Source organism: Coenobita brevimanus, chromosome 89 (genome assembly GCF_032717465.1).
Source record: "Coenobita brevimanus isolate Jiangsu-jjx chromosome 89, ASM3271746v2, whole genome shotgun sequence".
Lineage (NCBI taxonomy): Eukaryota > Metazoa > Arthropoda > Malacostraca > Decapoda > Coenobitidae > Coenobita > Coenobita brevimanus.
In genome coordinates this window covers 17,006,497-17,033,735 of record NC_137042.1, presented here as the reverse complement: position 1 = coordinate 17,033,735, position 27,239 = coordinate 17,006,497, and the positions used below count along the sequence as shown (strand labels likewise).

Below are 27,239 nucleotides of genomic sequence, written 5' to 3'. Positions count from 1 at the left end.
TGACAAAACTGGGCAGCTCACCTTCCTGGATGTGCAAACGTCCTTCATATACTTCCCTGTCTCCCAAAATGAGGATGCTGGACTGCAGCAGGGAGACAACTTCAGCCTGCAGTCCACCAGGTTCACATTTTACATGAACCTGGGGCTGCTGCTGCTGCTGCTGCTGCTGCTGCTGCTGATGATGATGATGATGATGATGATGATGATGATAGCTGATAACTAGAACACCGTAAAATTGTCCAAGAACAATTTTGATAAAAACTTTCCACAGCCATTGCCTACTAGAAGCCGAGCTATGAAGGGGCCTTGAGGTCAAGGTGACTGATTTTGTGCGTGTCACCTTAGGTCATCACAGTCTAGTCCACCAAGACTTGTGACTATCTGTAATCCTTCATGGAAAATTAGGTGATATCCAGAATATCCGGAAAAGTCCCAGTCTTTGACCCCAGGCGAGGTCAAAGTCACTGATTTTGTGCTTGTCACTTTAGGTCATCACGGTCTATAAGTCCACCAAGATTGGTGGCTCTACCTTTATTCCATCATAGAAAATTAGGTGACCTCTGGAATATCTGGAAAAGTCCCATTTTTTTTTTTACCACAGGCGAGGTCAGGGTCACTTATCTGATCCTGTGCACGTTACCTTAGGTTGTCATAGTCTATAAATCCACCAAGTTTAGTGGCTCTAGCATTAATCCTTCATGGAAAATTAGGTGATATCTGGAATACCCAGAAGTCACAATTTTTGACCCCAAGCAATCTCAGATTATAATCAACCAATTGGAACCTTACTCCCTTCCGGATTGCATCCGCCTTAAGGCTATTTTGTAATAAAGTTTCAGCATCCTAGCTTCAGCAGTTCCTGGAGTAGCGTGACTGACTCGCTTTTCAGTGTTCCGGATAATATCCGGAGATCCAGTTGACGGATTGTCACCATGTTTTGCCAAATGAAGTGGACAGTTGTCCAACTAAGTCGACCAAGTTTAAAGGCTCTAGGCCAAATAACATTTGAAATATCGCAAATTAAAAAATAAGTAATAATAATAATAATAATAATAATAATAATAATAATAATAATAATAACAACAACAACAACATGCGGTGTCAAGGCACAGCAAACCCGTCCCCGGCAGTCAGTTTAGTGCTGACGTATAAACACAAAAGGATACCCTGTCAAAGATGTCACATATCAAAATCTGGAGTAAATCGGGTGAAAATTGACGATATTATGCCAATTTGAAATTTTAGGCCCGACCCACCTGACACTGTGACTCCCCTGATGTCATGAGGCATGTTATAGGATGGAGATTTGAAAGATGCACCTTTAGGTTTTGGTTTCATGTCGATATGACTAATTTGAAAGGAGTTATGGAGAAAAAACGATTTTTTTTTTTTTTTTTTACATTTTCTCAGCCTACAGCCTGAGCCTTGGCCCAATATAGCCAAAAATTTAATCAGGTGATCAGAGGGTCATAGCCCATAATCCCTGTAATTTCAGTCAAAATCACATAGTAGTTTTTGCGAAAACTTAACAGACAGACAAACAAACATACAAACCGACTGAAAACAGTACCCCTCTCCGAGCCCCTCCGGGGCGGGGACGGACAATAATAATTAAAAAAAAAAAAAAAAAAAAAAACTTCCCACAGGGACGTGGGAATTTTTAATAATCTCATTGAAGCGCAAAATATATATATATATATATATATATATATATATATATATATATATATATATATATATATATATCCCTTACCATGTAGGGAAATAAACAGTATATAAGGAAAAAATGCTAGAATGCCTCCTACGCTGACTAGAATACGAGCCTTGCCGTACTATATTCTGTCGACTTTATCGAGGCATAAAATTCTCATCTCCCCACGTTCAGTGCTAAGCTGGAATAAGAGATTAAGATAAGATTATAGTGCCAGTCACGAAAAATGCAATAGAAAAGAGATTGAGCCGTAGTATTGAATTTTGCCACTGAATTACGGGAAATGAGTTGCAAACGGACAGAAATCTCCCAGTATTGTTTTTTCACCTTATGTGTTGTCCCTCCATTTCCTTGGGGGAAGCAGCCTAGGTATATAGACAGATAGTGTTGTCCCAGATTTTCGTCCTTTTGCAGTTTATTTCAAGTACTTCAATGGCAGAATAAGACTGAACTATGGCTCTGCATCCTTTAAATTGCACTTCTTTGTACTTCGTAATGTTACTAGAGCTGTGTTCAACTGTTAATCTCTAATTACATTTGTAGGTGCACGGACTGCAAGATTAGGCCAAGTTAAGGTAAAAAGAGTATAGTTAAAATGAATGTATTATAGTTCTCTCACCTTAATTTGGCCCAGATTTTCGTTCTTTCGTAGATTATTTCACGTAGCTCATAGGCAGAAAAAGACAATGCCACGGCTCAACATCTTTTCCATGGCGTTTCTTCGTAACTGGCATAATATTATATATTAATCTGTTGATAAAGGTCAGCATTCAAGAAGAAGAGACGGCAATTTTAGGGGAACGAGTATACACAGAAAAAGAGAGTATGACTCACAGAAAATGGTTCGGTCTATCATGTATGTATCAGAGAGGCCAACTCTGACTCGATGCCGATTCTCGTTGATGAAGGTGATGCCAATGGGAATAGCCTTGTACAGAAACATGATGTCCCCGTTCTTGTGTAGAGTCACCTGAGGGAAAGAAGAGAATGGTTAAGACCTTGTAAAATGTGTGGCAATGAAGACCCAAGCCGTAATGCTTTGGACACGCAGACAACAACAATATACAACTTGATTCTCTCTCTCTCTCTCTCTCTCTCTCTCTCTCTCTCTCTCTCTCTCTCTCTCAACTGATTTCCCCTGTGACCCTGACCTTCGACAGATTGTTTTTAAAATCATAATACCTCATGCCTGCTTGACTCTCAGTCATTTTCCACCGCGCTACGAGCAGTGGTTTTAACAAAATCATTATTCCACCTGGACAACATAAAGGGTCAGGAAAACAAGCTGGGAGACAAACACAAACAGATGGACACAAGCAGATCGAGAGCTAGACACAAAGAGCCAGACGCCAACAGGAAGAGGGTCAGACACACACAGAGAGCCAGACACTAAAAAAGTCACACTAAATAAAAGGAGAGACAGACACAAACAGACATAGAGTCAGGTTAAACAGACACAGAGCCATGCTAAACAGACATTGAGCCAGGATAAACAGATATAGAACCAGACAGGGAACCAGATTCAACCAGACGGAGCTAGACACAAACAGACATAGAGCCAGACACAAACAGCCATAGCTAGGCACAGACAGACAGGGAGCCAGGCAAAGACTGACAGGGAGCTAGGCACAGACAGAGAGGGAGCCAGGCACAGACAGACAGGGAGCTAGACACAGACATACAGGGATCCAGACACAGACAGACAGTGAGCCAGACACAAACATACTGTACATGGAGCCAGACGGAAACAGACAAGGAGCCAGACACAGAGAGCCAATCACCTCAGCGAAGCATACGAGTGGCATAGAATGACTCACTTGGAATGTAAAGGTACCCACATCCGGCTGGTCCTTTAGCGCCACATTACTCCACTGCACGATGAAGGACCCACCTGGGGAGGGGGACAAGAGGGAAAGAAACAATGAGTCAAGAATCAGAGGAGAGTGAAGTCTAAGTCATATATTCTTTTCCGCTTAGGAGGCTTTCTAGCACCTCTTCTTAGTGTTCATTTCTGTATATGGCACGTCAATGTTCTTTTCTTCTGTACTGTAAAAGCAGTTGTGCATCTCTCTCTCTCTCTCTCTCTCTCTCTCTCTCTCTCTCTCACACACACACACACACACACACACACACACACACACACACACACACACACACACACACACACACACACACACACACACACACACACACACACACACACACACACACACACACACACACAACTCACCATCATCCGTATACCTAATGGTCGCATCCTCGCCCACAGCAACATCAAATCCGGCCAAAAGGGGAGCGATATACGACGTCAGGGAGAACGTTTGCCTCCTCAGCTCCCCCTCCCCCGTGAAGAGATATCCCTCAGACATGATGGTGACGTTCCTGAGTCGCCGCCCGTAGAAGGGAAACTTGAAGGGCAGTGGAACCGTCTAGAAGGTAGTGAAAATTAAATCCCTTCAGGTCGGTGACGCATTTCTGTGTGTGTGTGGGTGTGTGTGTGGGTGTGTGTGGGTGTGGGTGTGGGTGTGGGTGTGCGTGTGTGGGTGTGTGCACGCGTGCTCTGTGTGCATGTGCTTTGTGTGCACGTGCTCTGTGTCCGCGTGCCCTGTGTGCGAGTGCTGTGTGTGTGTGTGTGTGTGTGTGTGTGTGTGTGTGTGTGTGTGTGTGTGTGTGTGTGTGTGTGTGTGACTGATTTCATTTCTGCTGGTTACAGATTAAAGGTAAATAGAGCTTAAAGTATTATATTGTTTTTAACGGCCTAAAACCTCCCTCTCTGTGTCTAGAATGCTGAACTGTAGCAATGCATTAACACTATAATGATGCTAGTCACGAAAAAAATGCTACGAAGAGGATATATAAAACAGAGCACTGTGTTTTTCTGTTACTGAGCGACGTGAAATAAGCTGCAATAGGAAGAAAATTTGGGCCAGGTTAGTTCAAAAGAACTATAGCACTAACAACATACCTGACGGGTGACGTTCAACATGGCGCCGACATTCTTCTTATCAACTTCATCGAAATCCAGCCAGTACCGCTTCACTGTGCTGGCTTTGGTGATGGTGCGTGACCGATAGAACCTGGTTAGATGGTAAAGTGAACGATAGAGCCTGGTTAGATGAGAGAGTGAGATATAGAACCTGGTTAGATGAATGAATGAGCGATAGAACTTGGTTAGAGTGTAATATGAACGATGGAACCTGATTAGATAGTAGAGTAAATATTAGAACCAGATTAGATTATAAAATGAACGATAGACCCAGGTTGGATGATGTGGATGATGGAATAACTTATGAAACTCTAGAACGTTAGTTTTTTTCTTTCGGAACTGGGCCACTCACATGATTGTTACGTCGTGGTTACATAAAATTTGATGAATCTGTTATGTTATGTCCTGGCAACATAAAACTCGATATAAGTGTAATCGGAAACAAGGTGAGGTGAGCAGAGAGAAGAGGACGGGGCGGGCTAGGATGTTGGTAGGAGGTGGGACAGTGTAGTAGTTGTAGTAGCAGTAATAGTAGTAGTTGTAGTAGTAGTAATAGTAGTAGTTGTAGTAGTAGTAATAGTAGTAGTTGTAGTAGTAGTAATAGTAGTAGTTGTAGTAGTAGTAATAGTAGTAGTAGTAATAGTTGTAGTAGTAGTAATAGTAGTAGTAGTAGAACAAGAAAAAGTAGGCAAACGCCGTCTGCAGGTACTCTACCTGGCGACTTGAAACACTTGCAAAAAAAAAATATGAAATGAGAAAACAAAAATAAATAAATCAATAAATTGTTATAGAAGAAACACAGAATGAAGAGACAAAAATATGTGAAGATAACGGTATAAATTTCACTTATTTCTTAGTCAAACAAGTAAATGGACAGTTATAGTTGAGTAATATGATTATAAAATCAGATGCTCATTCGCTGTTTTCACTCAGACACTTCACCATTTTCACTTTAACTTGGCCCAGATATTCGTCCTTTTGCAGCTTATTTCATGGAGCTCAGTGGCAGAAAACGTCTCTCTTTCTCTCTCTCTCTCTCTCTCTCTCTCTCTCTCTCACACACACACACACACACACACACACACACACACAAATAAATAAAGTAAAATAAAAACTCCTCACCTATGATCCTGAACGCTCGTGCTGTAAGCGTTGTTGCCACCGTCAGCAGGGGAACGAGGGTCACTCTCCTTCACAGCCTTAACACCTTCACCATCACTCTCGCTCAGCTTCTGTGGCTGGAGACAGAACCTCGTATTCTAGGCGGCATGTTAAGGGGAAATGAACAGAATAAATCGCTAGAGAAAAGGCGTCATGAAATCTCCAGAGCAATTAGGAATGATGGCCGAAAGAGGTGTTATGTCCTCTTAGTTGCACAGTATATAGATTTTGATAGGGATTTAGGCCATACTGAGTGGTACAGGAGGCTTAACACCTTATTCTCAACGATTTATCTTGCATAGTACATTAATTCACCGTCTATACAGAGGAAAACTTTTTCAGTGCAACGAGTAAATGCGTATAACTAACACTGGTGGTATTACGAAATGAATCGCAGAGAAAAATTTGCTACGAGGAATGGCTGGGGTTTGTTGTTCCCGTAATACCACTCACGGAAAAGCGACTGGTCATCCGTGTCTTAAATGTCGGGACTTAATAGCCTAACCAAGGGTCCCTACACTCCTTATGGGGCAATAATGGATTGGGTGATATTATTGTTATTATTATTAGCATCATTATTATTATTATTATTATTATTATTATTATTATTATTATTATTTATATTATTATTATTATTATTACTATTGTTATTACTGTATTATTATTACTATTATTATTATTATTATTATTATTATTACTGTTATTGTTAATATTCTTTCTTTATTTTTTGCTTATTTAGCCTTCTATTATTTGGGGGTTACGTAGGCTATCCAATCTGCGTATAAACCAGGAAGTTCATTCCTTGAGGTCCAGCAGTGTTCCTCCCCACCGTACCTCGTTGCTGTGCCTCTAGGCTAATCTGGACGTGAACCCGGTGGATTGCAGGCTGAAGTTGTCTTTTTCCCACAGTCGACCATTCTCTTTTCGTGCAATAGCGATAGATGAGGGACGTTTGTATTTCCAGACGGTGGATCCGTCCATTTATATTGGTGCCACCACGTGAAAGTATTCCTCTGCAGCACCACACTGTATGTTGATGACGCCATACACCGCACGTCAGCACACACTCACAAATAATAATAATAATAATAATAATAATAATAGTAGTAGTAGTAGCAGTAATAATAATGAGGACATGACAAAACTACCGCAGTCAGGACTGGTGTAGCGGTATCAACAGAGGGGGGGGGGTGTTTTTATGACATCGGTGGGTCTTGTGGGAGATTAATGTCCAATATAGGAACGAAAATACAATCTTCAGTCGTCATTACTCCTTTCTTTTCTTTTTTCACCTTTATTTCATTTCATTATTATATTATGTCTTCCTCTCTTGCCTTCCTCCTTCCTTCCTTCGTTCTCTCCTGCCTTTCTTCTCTCTTTCTCTTCTTCCCCATCCTTCCTTTCTCCCCCTTTCCTTTCTTCTCTCTCTCCTTCTCCCTTTCCATATACTCTCTCTTGCCTTTCCCCCCTCCCCTCCCTTTTTTTCATCTTTCCTTTCTCCCCTTTTCCTTTCTTCTCTCTGTTTATTTCCTTTCCCCCATCCTTTTTTCTCTTTCCTTTCATCCTTCAGTTCCCTGCTTCACCTGCGTCTCAGACTCTAAAAACTTCCGAGCAGCAGTCCACTGCCGTACCTTCTGACCACCTCCATTACCTTGAAACCGGCGTGGGGAAAATCAGAGTTCATATTGAGTCCATTGTCCGGATCCGATGGGGGGAATCCTTTGGCTGACTCTCCCTCTGCAACAGATACCGCTAACATTACTACTAAACGCATTTTACTCTCACTTAGACAAAAATTACCATCTTCATTTTGACTGCTGAGTTATGGTAATGGAATAACACTTGGATATGACATAGCGAGGCAGGGCAACGCACTTGGGTGTGCGTCTTAGTGTCTGGGGTGTGTCTGAGGTGCGTATGGTGTGCATTTAGTCGACTGTGTACTGTACGTCCGTCGTGCAGGAGCCTAGTATGTGAGTCTGAGGGGTAGGACAGAGCAATGGGCAGCTGCACTGGGGTGGTGTTATATATATGTACCACTTCATATTTACTTTAATGTGTAACACAGTAAACACTATCCATTGCCAGACGCCTTAATCCCTTAAGGGGTGGCTTCAAACAAACACGCTACATGTCCCCACAGATATACTTACCTGTGAACGAGGATTGAGACGCAGGTAATCCACAAATCAGCAAAATTGTTAAGATGATGTCAGCACTGTAGCAACACACCGCCATGTCCGAGTTTGTGCAGATAGTCAGTAGTCTGTAAACAGGGGAATATGCCCGTATGTCCTCTCTCGTTGCAGGTTTACGTCTCTCTCTCTCTCTCTCTCTCTCCAGAAATCTGCTCTTTCCCCTGTTTCCAGACTTTTGATTCACCCTTCTTAAGTCAGTTTATGCCTATAATGCTTTTACCCTAACCTTTACGCCCTTTTGTTATTTATTTCACGTAATTCAGTGGCAGAGAAGGGCAGCTCTATGACTCCACATCCATGCCACGGCATTTGTTTGTGACTAGGATCATATTCTGCTATTAAATTTTGTTACAACTCAGTTTTCTAGATGGACAGACGGTAATTTTAGGCTAGTTTATGGTAAAAGAAGTATAATCACCACACCCAACCGCTGCTGTCAAGACACTGACAGAGGCTGGGTTGGGTGGAGACCGTGGACTGCAGCGTACCCGTAGAAGAAATGGGAAACAGGGGAATACCTTGAAGCGTCACTCTATCTCGGTTACAAAACAACATCAGACACCTTTCTCTTGATACGAAGAGAGTAAGTTTGTTAAGTGCGTAGTTGGGAAATATCCACACACACACACACACACACACACACACACACACACACACACACACACACACACACACACACACTCTCTCTCTCTCTCTCTCTCTCTCTCTCTCTCTCTCTCTCAGCTTGCGGTCCTATGCAAGGGGTTTACTCAAACCTCCTTAGCCCCTTCAATCCCATGACGCATTTTATTATTATTATTATTATTATTTTATTATTATTATTATTATTATTATTATTAGCAGCAGCAGTAGTAGTAGTAGTAGTATTGTTGTTGTTGTTGTTTTGTTATAATTATTATTATTATTATTATTATTATATTCTTGCTATCACCAGATGATTTTTAGCCCAACCTAGGAGGAAGCTTTAGTTGTGACAGGGGAGGGATCAAATTAGGCTATATCTAAACCTTCTCGTCCAAAAATTCTTTCCAAAAATAGCATTAAATCGTCTACAGATGGTTCGTTAAGGCTGTAATCTAACCCCCTGCAGTTAGAAAATAATCATTGTAGCACCATATCGTCTGGGGACGGTTCATTAAGACTTCTGTATGAATATCTAATCCAGTTCGAAAAATCACTCCAAAAATCGCCTCATATCGTCTGGGGACGGTAAGAATAGGAATTACGGTATCGGATGGAACTGGTCACGCCACACAGTCCAGTTATACTTTTTTTTTTTTTTATATTTGGAAGGGTGCAATGAATAAATGTGTTGGGAGAGTTGAATGGTTCTTTGATCACGAAGGAGGAAGTGGAGAAGGCAGTAAAGGAGATGAAAACAGGGAAAGCTACAGTTATGGATGGGTGTGCTGTGGAATGCCTGAAAGGTGGTAGAGTGACTATTGTTGACTGGTTAGTAAGATTGTTGAATGTGTGCTTTGTGAAAGGTATGGTGCCAGTTGACTAGGCAAGTGCTTGTGTGGTCCCGTTGTATAAAGGTAAGGGTGATAAATATGACTGTACTAGCTTTAGGGGTATAAGTCTGTTGATTGCTGTAGGTAAGGTGTATGGTAGAATGTTAATTATGAGAGTTAGAGAGGGTACAGAGGGAGTGATTAGTGATGAGCAGTGTGGCTTTAGGAGAGAGAGGGGATGCGTGAATCAGGTGTTCGCTGTGAGACAAGTGTGTGAAAAGTATTTAGCGAAAGGCAAGGATGTGTGTTGGGCATTCATGGATTTAGAGAAAGCGTATGATAGAATTGATAGGGAGGCTTTGTGGACTGTTTTAAGATTGTATGGACTTGATGGTAGGTTACTAAAAGGGGTGAAAAAGTTTTATGTAAATAGTAGAGCGTGAGTAAGAGTGGGAAATGCTGTGAGTGATTGGTTTTCCGTGAGAGTGGGGCTGCGACAGGGATGTGTGATATCATCTTGGTTGTTTAATATTTATATGGATGGTGTTGTAAGGGAGGTGAATGCAAGAGTTTTAGGTGGAGGTCTGAGTTTGGTGAATGTTGATGGTGGGGAGCGGAATCTGAAGCAGCTGCTGTTTGCAGATGATACTGCACCGGTGGCTGATTCAGAGGAGAGATTGAGACAGTTGGTAGAGGAGTTTGGAAGGGTGTATGAAAGGAGGAAATTGAAAGTAAATGAGAATAAGAGTAAAGTGATGAAGTGTACGAGGTTGGCAGATGGTAGGGTGATGAATATAGTTTTGAATGGTGAGTTTCTTGAGGAGGTAGAGTGTTTTAAATATTTAGGGCCACATGTTGCTGTGGATGGAAGAACAAATGCAGAAGTGAAGTTTAGAATGAATGAAGTAGGTAAGGTGCTGGGAGGAATGAAAAAGGTGTTTAGATGTCGTTCGCTTAGAATGGATGTAAAGAGAAGGCTGTATGAGGGTGTTGTGGTACCGACTGCGTTATATGTGGCTGAAACATGGAATATGGGTGTAGCAGAGAGGAAAAGTTTGAATGTAATGGAGATGAGGTGTCTGAGGAGTATGTGTGGAGTGACGCGTATGGATCGAGAGCAAAATGATGAAGTGCGAAAGAGAACTGGAGTTGTTCGGGAGATGGCTGGTAGAGTTGAGCAGAGGGTGTTGCGATGGTTTGGGCATATGGAGAGAATGGATAATGATCGATTGGTGAAAAAGATAACTAGATCTGATGTAAGAGGTGTAAGGCTGAGAGGGAGACCACGAGTAGGATGGACGGACAGTGTGAAGAGAGCGCTGGATGCGAGAGGGATGTCTGTTGAGCAAGGAAGAGTGGCTGTGCGTGACAGAAATAAATGGAGAGAAACTGTGAATAAATAAATGATGTCGCAGCCCTGAGGGGATATCCTCCCGCATTTGGTCTGATCAGCTAGTCAGGTCAGGTGCGGGTAAGGGAATGGATCTATTATGATGTGGCAGGGGTAAACCAGCTCTGCTGTCGGGCCCTGCTGCGGATGTCTCTGATTGCACTGCGCAGTTGACCCTTGTGCGATGTGGTGCGATGTGGATCTGTCCCTTCTCCCCTTTGGGGCTAAGATGCGAATGAATGTGTTTGAATGGATGAGTAAATGGGGAGTGTGTCGTCCTGTCTCGGCTACCTCCCTTTCCTTGGGGGAAGCAGCCTAGGTAGCCTATATAGATAGATAGATAGATTAATTTGTCTTTGCTACTTCCAGACGATTAATTTAGACCCTTCAGTACGATGGCGTATTTTCTACCTGATTCTTGTTATCCTCGGACATTTTTACATATTTTTTCTTTCTTTTCCAGTCATTTGGTCTTATTTTCGACTTTATATTCGCTATCTTCGGACATTTTTCCGTATTTTCCACTTTATTTTCGGTCTCAGCGGACATTTTTACGTATTTTCCACTTTATTCTCACTCTCTTCGGACGTTTTTTCCGTATTTTGCGCTGTATTTCTCCAGACATTTGTGCATATTTTCTAATTTATTCCCGTTATCTTCGGACATTTTTGCGTATTATCCACTTTATTCATAACCAGCCATATTTACGTATTTTCCACTTTATTCTCTTTCTCTCTCTCTCTCTGGGCATTTTTACGTATTTCCACTATATTCTCGCTCTCTGCGGACATTTTTTTACGTATTTGCTTATTTTCAACTTCGTACTTGCTAACTCCAGTCATTTTTACGCATTCTCCACTTCTTTTGCTACGGTATCTCGGGATGGATTTACGTATTTTCCACTGTATTCTCTCTATCTCCAGATTTTTGGAACGCATTTTTCACTTTATTCTAGTATTTCTGGACATTTTTACGTATTTTCTACTTTGTTAGTGTTATTCAATTATTATTACACATTATTTCCCTCTGTTCTTGCTATCTCTAGACATTCTGCGTATTTCCAACTTTTCTGTCTTTATCTGCAGATGTTTTTACGAAGTTTCTTCATTAACCTTAACTTTATATTTTACGTACTGTATTTTCCGCTTTATTCGCAGCCAGTCATTAGTACTTATTATCTACTTTATTCCTGTTGTCCCCATTTTTACCTGTTTTAAACTTTGTTCTCATTATTTCCAGTAACTTTTACGTATTTTCTACTTTTTTTAATTTCTAGCCATTTTCCCCTTTTTAAACTTGAATCTCGTCATCTACACACATTTTTACGTATTTTATATTTTATTCCTTCTGTATCCAGTATTTACGTATTTCACGCTGTATCTTTATTTCCTGACATGTTTACGTATTCCCCACTTTATTCTTGCCACCACTGACCATGCTTGCGTATTTTCCACTTTATGTCTCCGGACTTTATTATTATTATTATTACTATTATTACTATTATTGTTGTTGTTGTTACTATGGAGGGACTCTGTGAACTGGAGGGGTACGGTACAGCAGTATTTAGTGTCACGGGGTTTTTATAATAACACAGTAATTTTGAAATATATGGTTAAATGTTATTTAAATTGATATTAATATTCAATAATATTAAAGAGCAGGGACAATGATTGTCTTGCTAAATCGAGCAACGATTCTCTAAGAACGAGAATGTATAAACTTTCTCAACAGTACACAGCAGAGACTAATTACTCACAAATGCTGAATTAGTACTGTTAGCCTCTGGAGAAAGTTACTTCACCCATGACAATAAATAACTAATACTAATAATAATAATCAGGTTCTTGCTGATGCTTTAACTCCTATCTGGCACGACGGATTTTAAGTTAATACAACAAGACTGGTCTAAGTACCAGTTATGAAAGCAAACGTTTATGCAAGCTAGGAGCTGTATGGAAAATAAGCTTAATTATGGAGAAATGAAACAAGATTTTACTTTACATTAAGCTCAAGGAAAAGAACTGTTAAATTTATTAATTACAAAAAATAAATTTAACGTTACAATTCAAATCGAATCAATGAGACGCACTCACCCACTCACGCAATAGCTAAATACTTACGCCTAGGAAAAAAAGACACCTTAATTAAACTCTTATAACTAGGATTATACAAAAAGAAATACTGGTCGATGAATGCTATGTATCACCCGGGGGGTGGGAGGACTGGATTAACTGTGAAGTGGAGTTTGGGTACTAGCTGACCTCTCACACTGCTGGCACAGGACTTCTCTCCGTCACAGCAACCACTAGACTGAGTAAGTTGTGGGAAAGACAAAGGGAGCAGTAGGCCGCATTTTTAACGGTCAAGGCAAGCAGAGGCGAACAATAAAGAAACAATAGTATCGCTCAGTACAGCACTTAGTGACGTGCATTAAATCGGTCACTTTTGAAAACAGTGACGAATGTTTTGAAAAGTATACCCCGAAATGGAGAGAGAAACGGTTAACTGAGCGATACACAGTGAGTTTTCCACTAATAGTTCGTGGCTTCTCACAAAAGGGAAATGTAGCGAATTGATTCGTGACATTACGCCCCATGAAAATTAAATCTTTCTTCCTTCAGAAGAAAGATTTCAATATACATACATATAAATCCTAACTCAGTCACACAAGATTCACACTGTGGTGTGTGTGCTATCCTGCTACAGGAGAAAGTCGCAGTCGCCAGTGAGCGAAAAAACCTCGTATTTACGTTAATAGAAGCAAGCTTGAGGGAAAAACTCTGTGACGACGGTGAAAATCCTGTACTCAGGTCAAACTGAGCAAAAGTTCGCTACATTTACATTAACATCTAATTGTTATGTAGTGTAGTGTATGTAATACATGGTGTAGGTGTGACAGTTGTAGTGTATCTGTACCTACGTGTAAAATGACAAATACAAATTTATAGTAAAATAATGATGACGAGGCAGAAGAGAAGGGGCGGCAGCATGCGACAGGAACGACCAGCTGATCTGCACGGCAATGCTGCACCCACCAGCTACACCTGCGAAAGGAATTAAGGTGGAGCATCAAAACTGTTATTTCTCTCTCTCTCTGCCTAGCAATCAGTACTTGTCATTATTAACCAGGAAACGTAATTCTTGAATTCACAAATTGCTTAGAACCCTTATAGCTTACTGGTTAACGTTTATTAACTAGGAAATGTGCCAGTTCTTGAATTACTCAAATCTCTTAGAACGGGCAGTTTACGAGTTAACCTAACATTATTAACCAGGAAACGTAATTCTTGAATTCACAAATTGCTTAGAACCCTTATAGCTTACTGGTTAACGCTTATTAACTAGGAAATGTGCCAGTTCTTGAATTACTCAAATCTCTTAGAACGGGCAGTTTACGAGTTAACCTAACATTATTAACCAGGAAACGTAATTCTTGAATTCACAAATTGCTTAGAACCCTTATAGCTTACTGGTTAACCTAACTCTACACTTATGACTAATACAGGAAGCTGAAAATCGCTACGCAATCTCGGGGAGGTCACGTTTTAACACCCACCGTGGGTGTGAACACTCATGTGGTAATGTGCATTCTCCGGGAATCCTCAGAGAGGCCCACAGCTCGAGACGTTCCACAAGGTAATTCGTACACAGCCTCGGACTGTCTCTGCAGGGTTCTCAAACTTCCCCCTTAACTTATGGTATACATGTATGTACAGGCCCTGGATATACTATGTCCTGTGGGGCCAACAAGTGAGACATCAGGTCTACACTTTTGACTGGGAACCAGGCTGGTCCTTGGATTACTCAAATCTCTTAGGACGCCTATCTTACGGAACCCAGCATGCAACAATTGCCCATATTAGTCAGCAGTTAGCAGGCGAGACATCAGGTCTGCACCTACGTTATCACTTCCCTTGATGTATCTCACAACAAGGTTAAACTGCTGTAAATACAGTGTCCAGCGTGTCAATCTTGCATTAGCCGTCTTGGTCGTGCTAAGACTAGTGAGTGGCATATGATCAGTTTCCAGAGTAAATGGTGCCCCAAAAAGATAATAATAATATTTTTAACACCATCAACCACAGCCAAGAGTTCCTTCTCAACAGTACTGTAATTCCTCTCGGCGGGTTTTAGCCTACGGCTGTGGTATGCCACTGGGAAGATTCCACCTTCCGATTCCTGCGTCAATACGGCACCTACTCCATCTTGTGAAGCATCAGTGTGCAGTATGAAAGGTTTGCTGGAATCAGGCAACTGCAAGATAGGCTCCTTGCACAACATGTTCTTAAGAGCAATAAAGGATCTCTCTTGCGCTTCTCCCCATTCAATGGTGTTTGGAGCATATTTCCGTAGCACTTCGTACAACAGTTGGGCAATGAGAGCAAAGTTGGGGATAAAACTCCTATAATATCCCACTAGGCCAAGAAATGCCCTAACCTGTTTCTTGGTCACGGGTCTCGGGGCTTCTCTAACTTTCCTGATCTTGTCACCCTGACACCTGCGGTGATTGTTGCCAACAATATGACCGAGGAACTCCACCTCACTGTGAGCAATCTTGCATTTGCTAGGCTTCACAGTCATGTTGAAACTCTGGAGTCTACTGAAGACAATTTCCAAGAGTCTGAGGTGCTCCTCCAATGTGGCGGAATGAACGAGGACATCGTCAACGAACATCTCTACTCCTACAATACCATGGAGCACTTGTCTCATGGCACGATTGAATACTGCTGGGGAATTGGTAAGTCCAAATGGGAGGACTTTATACTGGTACAACCCCCTAGGAGTAGCAAAGGCAGTGAACTGACGACTCTCAGGATGAAGGGGAATCTGGAAGAATCCCTTCGCTAGGTCGAGCTTCGTGAAATATCGTGACCCTGCCAGCTTGGAGAAGATGGCAATATGGTCACCCATTGGCTCAGCATCCACTTTGGTGATTGCATTGAGCCTTCTATAGTCGCCACAAATCCTGACTCCACCATCTTTCTTGCGGACTACTACCATCGGACTACAGTAAGGAGATGAGGACTTTTCGATAATGCCTGCAGTCTCCATGTCAGCAATTTCCTTATCTACTGCACCCTGTAGTCACATGGGAATCGGATATGGCTTAACCTTTATAGGAGCATTGCTGGTCAACTCAATTTTATGACGCGCAACCTTTGCAAGTCTAGGTTGGTCTGAGAAGACATCAGCATACTGACAGAGCAGTGACCATAAGGCATTCTGGTCCCCTACTGCTAAGTCAGGGTTAAGTAAAACATCTCCGACAGTGTCTTCCTGATGGGACTGAGCGGTTAAGGGCTCATCATCATGGTCATCAGCTGGGATCACCGCAGCTGCCCCGGTTTCTTCCAGTGGCTGGTCACTATCATCAGCTACTTGTAAGCCAGTCTCCTCGGGGTCTGACTCATGATAAGCCTTCAACATGTTAATGTGGAACCTTTTACGAAGATTCCCCATCTGTATTATGTAGTTGAGGTCTGAAATGCGCTCTACTACATCGAATGGACCCTTCCACTGCGCCAATAACTTCTTCTGGGCAGTGGGGAGTAATACCAAGCATTTATCGCCTGGACTAAACTTCCGAAGCTTTGCCTTCTTATCATAATAAGCCTTTTGAACTTCACGCGCCTTGATCAGTTCTTCCTTAGCTAACTCGCACGTCGACTGGAGGCGGTCAGCCAAATCAAGGACGTAGGTGTAGGTGGTCTTGACTTCAGGGTCGGGTTCTTCATCCTCCCATAACTCACGAAGGACTTGAAGTGGGCCCCGGACCGACCTCCCATACACCAGTTCAAAGGGTGAGAATTTCAATGAATGCTGTGGGGCTTCTCGATAAGCAAATAGAAGAGGAGCAATGAACCGCGGCCATTCCTTTGGCTGTTCGGCGGTCATGCGCCTCAACATCTTCTTGAGAGTTCCATTGAACCTCTCACACAACCCGTTACACATGGGATGATACGGCGTAGTTCGTAAGCCTCGGATGGACAGCAACCTGAACGTTTTGTTCATCATTGCCGAAGTGAACTGCGAACCCCGGTCGCTCAAGACCTCCTTAGGGATACCTACACGACAGAACACTTCAATTAATGCCTCAGCAACAGTGACGGCCTCTATATTCTTAAGGGCCACGGCTTCAGGCCACCGTGTGCTGAAATCAACTATAGTGAGGATATACTTAGATCCATCACTAGTCCTAGGAGAGATTGGCCCAACTATGTCAACTGTTACTCTCTCGAACGGTTCAGAGATTATGGGCATTGGCTTCAATGGCGCAGGACGGACACGTCCCCGGTCAGTGGTACGCTGACACACATCACAAGAACGTACGAGCCTCGTTATTTCCCGTCCCATTCCTGGCCAGAAAAAGTCAGCATGGATGCGGTCAGAGGTCTTCTTTTGACCCATGTGACCTCCCATCGCTGAACAGTGACCTAATTCAAATACTGCTCGGCGATACTTTGCAGGAACGACAAACTGCAGTCGAACCTCACCCTGGGGTGTCTGTGACTCACGGTACAGCCGTCCTCGCTTACGAAGGAACCTGGCTTGTCCTCCCCGTGAATACTTGATCACTTTACCCTCCAGCTTCTTGCGCACTGAGGCAAGTGTCGAGTCAGTCTGTTGCTCTTGGACAACATCTTGACTACGAATCAGATCTTGCAGCGTTGCGACGGTCAACGGAGTGACGCGATTTTGAGCCTTGGCCATGGCTCGTGTTATCGCAGCAGCCGAAGTCTGAGTAGCAACATCTACGGCACAACTATTTTTGATGCCAGGTATGTTGCCTAAGATGAGGTCAAATAAAGGTTCTGGCATGACAACTGCAGCTGTGAAGCCTGTGAAAAATGGAGACGCCACCTGGATACGTGCCTCAGGGAACAATCTCACTGATCCATCAATAAGTCTAACTTGGATCTGTCGACCTGTATACTCATCAGGCCAAACTAAACTCTGCTTAACAGAGCAACCTGAGGAACCATTGTCCTTCAAGACATTTACAGAAACACCTCCCACAGACCCTGGCTGAACAAGAAAGGCAGTGTTGCTGGTGGAAGGGTCTGAGGAGGTAGCAGCCAGTCATTCATGAGACTGCGGAACAACCGATGCAGCAAACGTGGCGCCCTGGGAACTAGGTGTCTGAGGAGAGTTCATGGTCGGAGGGGGACTTGTGAAGTGTTGGGAAGTACATGTACTGGTAGAGATGGCACCACCGGGTACTTGTGGAATGAAGGCTGCATTTGCCTCCTGCCTCCGATACACTAATTGACCTGACTGAGGGTTACGTGGCTTGTCCTTGTATTGCTGCTGATGCTTGGGAAACTGCTGCTGGTTGGGGTGCTTGTTGTACCGCTTCCACTCAGGTTTCTGAGTGTTTTGCCCCTGGTCCTTCTGTGGTTTGCTTGGACCCTGACCATTACTCTGAGAACGGCCTTGGTGCTGGGATTCAGTCTGAGACGGCTTCCCAGACTTGGCATATCTTTTCTGCTCCAGGTGTTTTGCTTACGAGCTTGATACCCGTATGCAGTAAAGAATGCGTCAGCCTTTTCTGCCATTTGGCTGGCATCTTTCACCTGGCAGATCTTAAGCTGTGCTATGAGCTCAGCAGGCCACGACGTCTCTAGCTGTGTACGCAGCATAAGGTCAATTATCCCCTCACGCGTGGAAGGAGTTTCATCTTTCTCCATCCACTCATTTTAGTAGGCTGTGAGACGATCAAGGAACTGAACAGCTGTCTCCTTGTCTTGGAGGCGAGCTCGCATGAACTGAACTTTGGCGTCGTCTACTGTGAGACCATACGCCTTAATGAGTGCAGCTTTCATCATCTCATATGTGAGATTGTCTCCACGAATTCTGTGGAGAATATCGAGGGCGGGGCCCTCAAATAAACTAAGGAATTGGATCCGCTTAGCTGCCTCATCCAGTTGATACATGTCTGCCATGTCCTCAAAACGAGCTATGTACGGCTCGATTCGCTCGCTTTCCTTGTATGAAGGAAGCTTGATGCGTGGGGTCGCCAGGACATGTGCAGGGGAAACGCTCGTGGAGCTTGGACCAACTGCACCAGACGTGTCTGAAGCCAAGGAATCTCGCTTGAGCTTCAGCACTTCAAGTTCATGTTCTCGTTCTTTGTCTCGTTGTTCACGCTCGTATTCGCGCTGTTCTCGCTCTTGTACTAGCTCGTGTTCGCGCTGTTGTCGCTCTTTTTCTAACTCGAGCTCGCGTTGTTTTTGTTCGTGTTCACGCTGTTCTCGCTCATTTTCGCGCTGTTCTCGCTCACGTTCACGAGCGTCTTTCTCACGTTCTTGCTCGTAATTAAACCGTGAGAGAACGTAACTCTGTATTTTCTCTGGGTCAGTGAGACCCATATCTTTGGCTTCCTGTACATAAGCACTGGCTGCCATGGCGCTAATTTATTAAGCAAACGAAACTGAGCACTGACTGCTTCGCAAACGAATGCTAATAATACAAATAAAGAATACAGACACAAGCTAGTGGTGACCAGTCTTATCTAGTTAACTGGCAAAGAATAAATCAAAAATGTAAATGACTGGGAAGACAATAATAAACACAATGGGTACGGCGACTTCCCAGGAGCGAATAAAATCGTCTGGCGTTACCAAAAATAAACTAGAGTTAAGTATTCTATTGATTAATAAAGCAAAATTCACTTGCTAAATTAAGGGTAAACACCAGTAAGCTTGTGCCTATAAACTTTAATGGTAAATACCTAAATATGAATGAGTGAGCACTATCTCGTGAATAGCTTTAGAGCTAGGAGTTAATATCCTGGAATGAGGTCGCCAATTGTCACGGGGTTTTTATAATAACACAGTAATTTTGAAATATATGGTTAAATGTTATTTAAATTGATATTAATATTCAATAATATTAAAGAGCAGGGACAATGATTGTCTTGCTAAATCGAGCAACGATTCTCTAAGAACGAGAATTTATAAACTTTCTCAACAGTACACAGCAGAGACTAATTACTCACAAATGCTGAATTAGTACTGTTAGCCTCTGGAGAAAGTTACTTCACCCCTGACAATAAATAACTAATACTAATAATAATAATCAGGTTCTTGCTGATGCTTTAACTCCTATCTGGCACGACGGATTTTAAGTTAATACAACAAGACTGGTCTAAGTACCAGTTATGAAAGCAAACGTTTATGCAAGCTAGGAGCTGTATGGAAAATAAGCTTAATTATGGAGAAATGAAACAAGATTTTACTTTACATTAAGCTCAAGGAAAAGAACTGTTAAATTTATTAATTACAAAAAATAAATTTAACGTTACAATTCAAATCGAATCAATGAGACGCACTCACCCACTCACGCAATAGCTAAATACTTACGCCTAGGAAAAAAAAGACACCTTAATTAAACTCTTATAACTAGGATTATACAAAAAGAAATACCGGTCGATGAATGCTATGTATCACCCGGGGGGTGGGAGGACTGGATTAACTGTGAAGTGGAGTTTGGGTACTAGCTGACCTCTCACACTGCTGGCACAGGACCTCTCTCCGTCACAGCAACCACTAGACTGAGTAAGTCGTGGGAAAGACAAAGGGAGCAGTAGGCCGCATTTTTAACGGTCAAGGCAAGCAGAGGCGAACAATAAAGAAACAATAGTATCGCTCAGTACAGCACTTAGTGACGTGCATTAAATCGGTCACTTTTGAAAACATTGACGAATGTTTTGAAAAGTATACCCCGAAATGGAGAGAGAAACGGTTAACTGAGCGATACACAGTGAGTTTTCCACTAATAGTTCGTGGCTTCTCACAAAAGGGAAATGTCGCGAATTGATTCGTGACATTTAGCCCCTTCACTTCGAGAGATAATTCCCTAGTTGCATAAAATCGCCGGAAAGCATAAATATACAACGGAAAAAATATGGCGTCAGATTGAAGGGGTTTGCTTCACATGGGTGCTCTTGTCAAAATAAATAAATAGATAAAGGTTGACGAGGACTATGATGTGTATTCTAAGTGGAGTCAGAGGCTTCGTAACACGTCGTCCTATGCGACTGATTTATTTAGCATATTACACCTAAAATTCTTTTCATTGTGCCATTTGTATAGTTTAAACATGGACACAGATTGCATCAATAACTTACAAGACGAGGGGAACTCAGTGGAGCGCATCTCTACGACAAGGACAACGTTAATTTCCAAATTACTCTCCATAATGGGTTAGGTTATTTAATCACTCATCAGGGTTCCACAAAAAATGTTTTCCAGATCCAGAATAAGTAGTACGATCCGGATCGGTCCCAGAAGTTAATCGATTGTTCCCTGGGACGAGGGTTATCTACCCACCAAATTTGGTCCAAATCCTTCTTTTAGTTTTAAATAATCCTACGAGCAGACAAAGAAACCAACCAACAAACAATCACAGGTGAAAACATACTTTCCTTGTCGGAGATAAAGAATACGAAGGTGCAATGTACAGAATAAATAGCTAAGAATGAGGTTTTACGAATAATCCATAGCCGCTTAGAATGCTATGTCCACACAAAATGCTTGTTGGAGCGGAATGCATCACTGTAACCCGTATTAAGATCTCTCTCTCATCCTCCCGCGTCCAGTAGGGCCACTTGTATGGTTGACAGAGATGCCAAACTCTCACGCACCAGCAAGAATTTGGTCGTGCGTGCGTACGTGTGTGTGTGTTCTTACCTAATTGTTCTTACCTAATTGTATCTTTACAGGAATGAGTCAAGCTCGTATTGTCCCGTGTCTTAGACCATATTTATCGTACATATCCTTAAATTTGTGAATTGTTTTGGCACACACTATTTCATTCGGTAGTGCATTCCATTGATCAATTGCTCTGTTTGGGAAACTGAATTTCCTTACGTCTTTATCACCTCTCTTCTTATGCAGTTTTTTGCAGTGTCCTCTTGCTGATGCTTCTCCATATGTTAAGTAATCATTTATGTCTATTTTCTCCTTTCCTGATATGCACTTATATAGCATTATCATGTCACCTCTTTTCCTTCTCTCCTGTAGTGTTGGTAGATTCAGTTTATTTAGTCTTTCTTCATAGCTTAGGTCCCTTAAGCTTGGTATCCATCTTGTAGCGGCCCTTTGAACTTTTTCAATCTTGTCTATATGCTTTTTGAGATGAGGACTCCAGACTACTGATGCATATTCCAGGGTTGGTCTGATGAATGATGTTATTATCCTTTTTAGCATGTCTTCATTTATGTATGTGAATGCTATTCTCATATTTGCAAGCAGTGTATACATGTTCCGTACCTTCTCGCTGATGTGGTCAGCTGGAGATAGTCTGTTATTGATAATCACACCTAGGTCTTTCTCTCTTTCTGATGTGTATAGGGTTTTATTTCCTAACTTATAATCCCAATCAGGTCTTTTTCCACTTTTACCAAACTTCATTACATGACACTTGTCCACATTGAATTCCATTTGCTATGTACTACTCCATTCATGAAGTTTATTTAATTCTTCTTGTAGCTCCCTACAAGAGTCTGTGCTAGTAATTCTCCTTTGTATTTTTGCATCATCTGCAAACATTTTCAGATAGCTCTCATTTCCAGTGTTACTGTTTATATCATTTATGTACACTAAAAACATGATTGGTGCCAGCACCGAACCCTGTGGTACTCCACTAGTCACTTCTTTCCATGATGAGTAGTTTCCTCTTAGTACTGTCCTCATTTCTCTTTTTATGAGAAAGTCTTGCATCCAACAAAACAGTTTGCCTCGAATTCCTCCTTGATGGTACAGCTTCCATAAAAGTCTTTGGTGTGGTACTGTGTCAAAAGCTTTCTTGAAATCTAAATAGATACTGTCCACCCATCCTTCCCTTTCCTGTATTGTGTTTGTTACTCTGTCATAGTAGCTCAACAGATTAGTAACACATGATTTTCCTTTTCTGAAACCAAACTGTCTTTCTGTTATCATACTGTGTTTTTCTAGATGATTTACCCAAGCTTTTCTTATAAGTTTTTCTAATACCTTGCTTACAACACTAGTCAGTGATACTGGTCGGTAGTTGAGAGGATTTTGTCTATTTCCTTTCTTGAATAAGGGGACTATATTTGCTTTTTTCCAAATATCAGGTAGTTTCCCTTGACTCAAAGATTTCTTGAAAATTAAAAATAATGGTTTACTTAACTCATTTGCACATTCTCGTAACACCCAACATGAAATTTCATCAGGACCACTTGCTTTTCCTCTGTCTAATCTACTTAACTCCTCTTGTATTACTTTTTCTGCTATTTGTATATCTGGTAGTATGTGTGGACATGCGTGTTCCACATAGTCTCTCTCAAAATTTTTTTCTTCTGTAAAAACTAATTGGAAATTCTTATTTAGTGCTTCACAAATATCTTTCTCTTGTGTATAAGTGATTCCCTCGTCCGTGATGGATTGTATTATATCTTTTACTTTGGTTTTGCTTCTGATATAGCTGTAAAACAGCTTTGGTTGATCACTACTTTTATTTATTATATCCTCCTCAAACTGTTTTTGGGCTTCCCTCCTTATTCTTGTATAGTCGTTTCTTGCCTGTTTGTAATTATTATATGCCCTTTCACTATTGTGTCTTCTGTATCTATTGCACAACAAATCTCTTCTTTCTTTAGATTTTTTACATTCTGTATTGAACCATTTCTGTATTTTCTTATCTGCTTCTTTGTGCTGTGGGATGTAATTCTGGACTCCTATTTCATAAAATTCACAAAATATTTTATATACAGCATTTAAATCTTGTCCTCTAAGCTCATTTTCCCAATCAACTTCTAAGAAATACTTCTTTAGGTCTTGATAATTTCCCTTTTTATAGTTTAGTCTCTTTTTGTAACTGTCAGTGCTGTTTACTATGTCATATGCTATCCTGAAGTTATAATTTAGTACTGCATGATCGCTTTTGCCGAGTGGAGGGTGATATATTAAACTGTCAATGTCATTTTCTTGCCTAGTAAATATTAGATCTAGCACTGAAGGTACATCAAGTCCTCTTTTTCTAGTGGTTTCCCTCACATGTTGCGTTAAGAAAAACTCTTGTACGAGATCCAGGAGCTTTTGGTCCCAGCAGCTTTCTTGGCTATTTATATCTAGAGTATTCCAATTTATATTTGTATTGAAATCCCCAGTTAGTATAATTCTTTCCGATTTCTCTTCCATTTTATGTAGCAAGGATCTTATACTCTGAATTGTACTCTCTGCTTGGTCCTCATATTCGTCTCTTTCCCATGTGTTTGATTTGGGTGGCATATACAAATTGGCTACAATTACTTTACCTTCAGATGTGTCGATCTCTACTGCAATCAGTTCTACTTGTGATGGTATATCTAGGTTTATTTCCTTGACTTTTAGATTTTTCTTAGTTAATATTATAATTCCTCCTCCTTTTTTTACATTTCTGTCTCTTCTCCATATATTGTATTCCTCTAAGTTTAGTATGTCATTGGATATCCTTGGTGTTAATTTTGTCTCAGTTAGGCATATTATTTGTGGTTCATTTTCTCTGACATAATCATTCATCTCTAGTAATTTAGATACCATTCCATCCACATTTGAGTACATCAACTTTATCATTTTGTTTATATACTTGTCATGACATGGTTCTACTAACTTCCTCCTTTTTCTTCCATCCTGTTTGTGTACCACTTTCGTACCTGCAATCCTATTACTTTGTAAAAAAATTTCTTCTTGTCCTCTTCTGATCTTCCCTCATTTTTTGTTTTTGCTTCCTCCCTTTTCTCTTTCAGTAATTCCAGTTCCTCTTGTGTTAGACATCTTTTTATCCATACATTTTTGAACTCCTCTTTTTCCATAAGATTCTTTGCATTTTTTAGTATCTCTTCCACAGTGTTTACACTCTGGAAAGTCACCTTTAGAGGTCTTGTCTTGCTTTTCTCATATTTCCCTAACCTTTTGTGTTCCTCTATGTCTTTACTACAGATTTCCTCTGATACTTCTTTCAGTAAGTTCATTACATTTGCCATCTCCTTTTTGTCTCTAGTGATTTTGTTTTTAATTTCTTCCTCTTCTATACCAGTGATTACTGTTGTGTGTGTGTGTGTGTGTGTGTGTGTGTGTGTGTGTGTGTTGGTATTGGTATTGGTATTAGTGTGGGTGTATTGGTGTGGGTGTGGGTGATTGTGGTGAGGGTAGCCTATTATTTTTTAATATGTTTACAAGCTGGTGCAAGATCATGAACTATGAACAGTGAGAATACCAGAAATCATACGAGAGGAATTACTGAAAGACTACAGCATATTGTCCATTTAACGATAAGGATGTGGACACATAATATGATCATATATTTCAGCCGAGAGGATGTTCTGCCCGTTAAAGAAGGTTAATACTCCTACTAAACCAAACGTTCTCTCCTCTCTCTCTCTCTCTATCTATCTATCTATCTATCTCTGCCTCTCTCTTTCCTTCCCTTTTCTCTCTCTCTCTCTCTCTCTCTCTCTCTCTCTCTCTCTCTCTCTATCTCTGCCTCTCTCTTTCCTTCCCTTCCTACCGAAAGTTTTTTCTCTTTCATACCTCTTCTCTGTCTCCCCACCTCCTCCACTTCTCACTCATCCTTTCATTCCACCAGTTTTTACTCCTTGTCTCCTATCCCTACACGTGCATTCTCTTTCGCCCTTTCTTTTACGGACTTTCGATTTCTTCCTTCCCCTCTCGATCACTTCTTCCTTCTCTCCCTTCCTCTTCCACTTCATCCCCAAATTTTCACTTCCCTTTCCATCTCTCCTTTCCCCTTTCCTTGTCTTCCCCTAATCCTTTATCCTTCCTTCCCTCCCCCTCCACCACTCCTCCACCTCTCCCACCCACCGTCGCCTCTCTCCTCCCCGTTTCTCATTATCTTAGTGACATTAATCCTCCCTCTCTTTCCCATACCCCCTCCACACACACATTCATCTACAATGTTATGTCTGGTATTTTAATATCAAACCACTCCTCTTCCTTCTTTCTTTCATTTCTATTCCTCTTTCTCGATTTCCTTCCTTCTTCCCTTAACAAACAGCTTCGAAAGGACCGCTTTTGACATCCTTTGTATTCCTCTGTACTTTCATTCCGCCCACCCTCCCTCCCTCTCTTTCTTCCTATTCATCCGTCCTTCCTTCCATCCTTCCTTTCCTTTCCTTTTTTCCTTCCTCATTATTTTGTCTTCACAGTGTCCCTCTACTTCTCTTTCCAGCCTCATCCCTCATTATTTTGCCCTCCTGTCCTCCCTCTTCTCTTCTCTACCATTCCCTCACTTTCTTCTCTTTGGCCTCATCCCTCATTATTTGACCTCCTGTCATCCCTCTTCTCTTCTCTACCATTCTCTCACTCTCTTCTCTTCTACAAACCTTCATTTTTCCCAGTTCTTTCCAGATCCCCTCCCTCCCTCCTTTTATAGCAAGACGATTTAACTTACTTCTGGGGGAGACCTATAACACGAAAAGAAAGTAAGAATTAATGAAAAAGAAAGAAAAGACAGAAAATTTTAAATAAAAAGGCTTAGCAACTCTGAGCATAAAGGAAATGCACGCGTTAGCTTTCCACGAGCACAAAGATTCTTTAGCTATATTTGGTCACCAGAGATAGATAACAAAATAAATAAATAATGCACCTAACTAGACTCTCTTCTGATTAAGTCAACTCTGTGAAGACCCCAGCGTAAGCTCTACATTGATAAACATTTCGCATTACAGTATGACAATATGATGCAAAACAACACTTCAAAGGAATAGACACTGCACAGGGCGGCAGTGGAAGGCACATACTACGAGATAATACAAATACTGTAATTCACGTTATACATATAACACTCGGACAAAAATATCTCACACTGCTCGATCATTACGCTACTTGGGAGGCAAGAAACCCAGCCCCCGTTTATTTTTAAGGTATTTGAAATATGCAGGCTGAAAAAACATTATCGGTCTTTCAAAATTTTTCTTGGGCCTAGGACTATATTTCTCCACCACTGGACGGTGATTAACTTAATGTACAAGTGTGTGGCCGTGCATCATATCACGCAGCATGCAATTGGTATTTATTACTCTCCCTGTTCTGGTCATTATAACACCTCCCGTTTCCTCGCCCCTGTCTCGGTCTGCACGTTCACCCTCTCTGACGACCTCCCAGAGGTACCAGTGTCCCAGCAGCAGCTGGGAGTGGGACATCTGGAGGGCCCTGGTGTGCATCCTGTCCTGGAGATAGTCCGGCTGCATCCCTCCTGTCAGGTCGTGATATCTCTTGATTGACATCATCTCTCTCCTCTCAGAGTACCTCGCGCAAGTGTCGTTCTCCCTGTTCCGCAGCAACCCCTTTAGGGCCGACACTGGTTTGAGAAG

The 27,239-nt window shown here is 41.6% G+C and overlaps 1 protein-coding gene across 1 annotated transcript; it reads right to left on the bottom strand.

Moving 5' to 3' along the window:
- Window positions 1-1,887: 1,887 nt before the first annotated feature.
- On the bottom strand, window positions 1,888-27,152 carry LOC145411404 (plexin domain-containing protein 2-like). The gene is made up of 8 exons (XM_080281445.1): window positions 26,972-27,152; window positions 7,442-7,509; window positions 5,820-5,935; window positions 4,677-4,788; window positions 3,942-4,140; window positions 3,529-3,602; window positions 2,546-2,681; window positions 1,888-1,892 (listed from the first exon to the last, which is right to left on the bottom strand). The coding sequence occupies exons 1-8, from the start codon at window positions 27,150-27,152 to the stop codon at window positions 1,888-1,890; spliced, it is 891 nt and encodes a 296-aa protein (XP_080137571.1).
- Window positions 27,153-27,239: the final 87 nt, after the last annotated feature.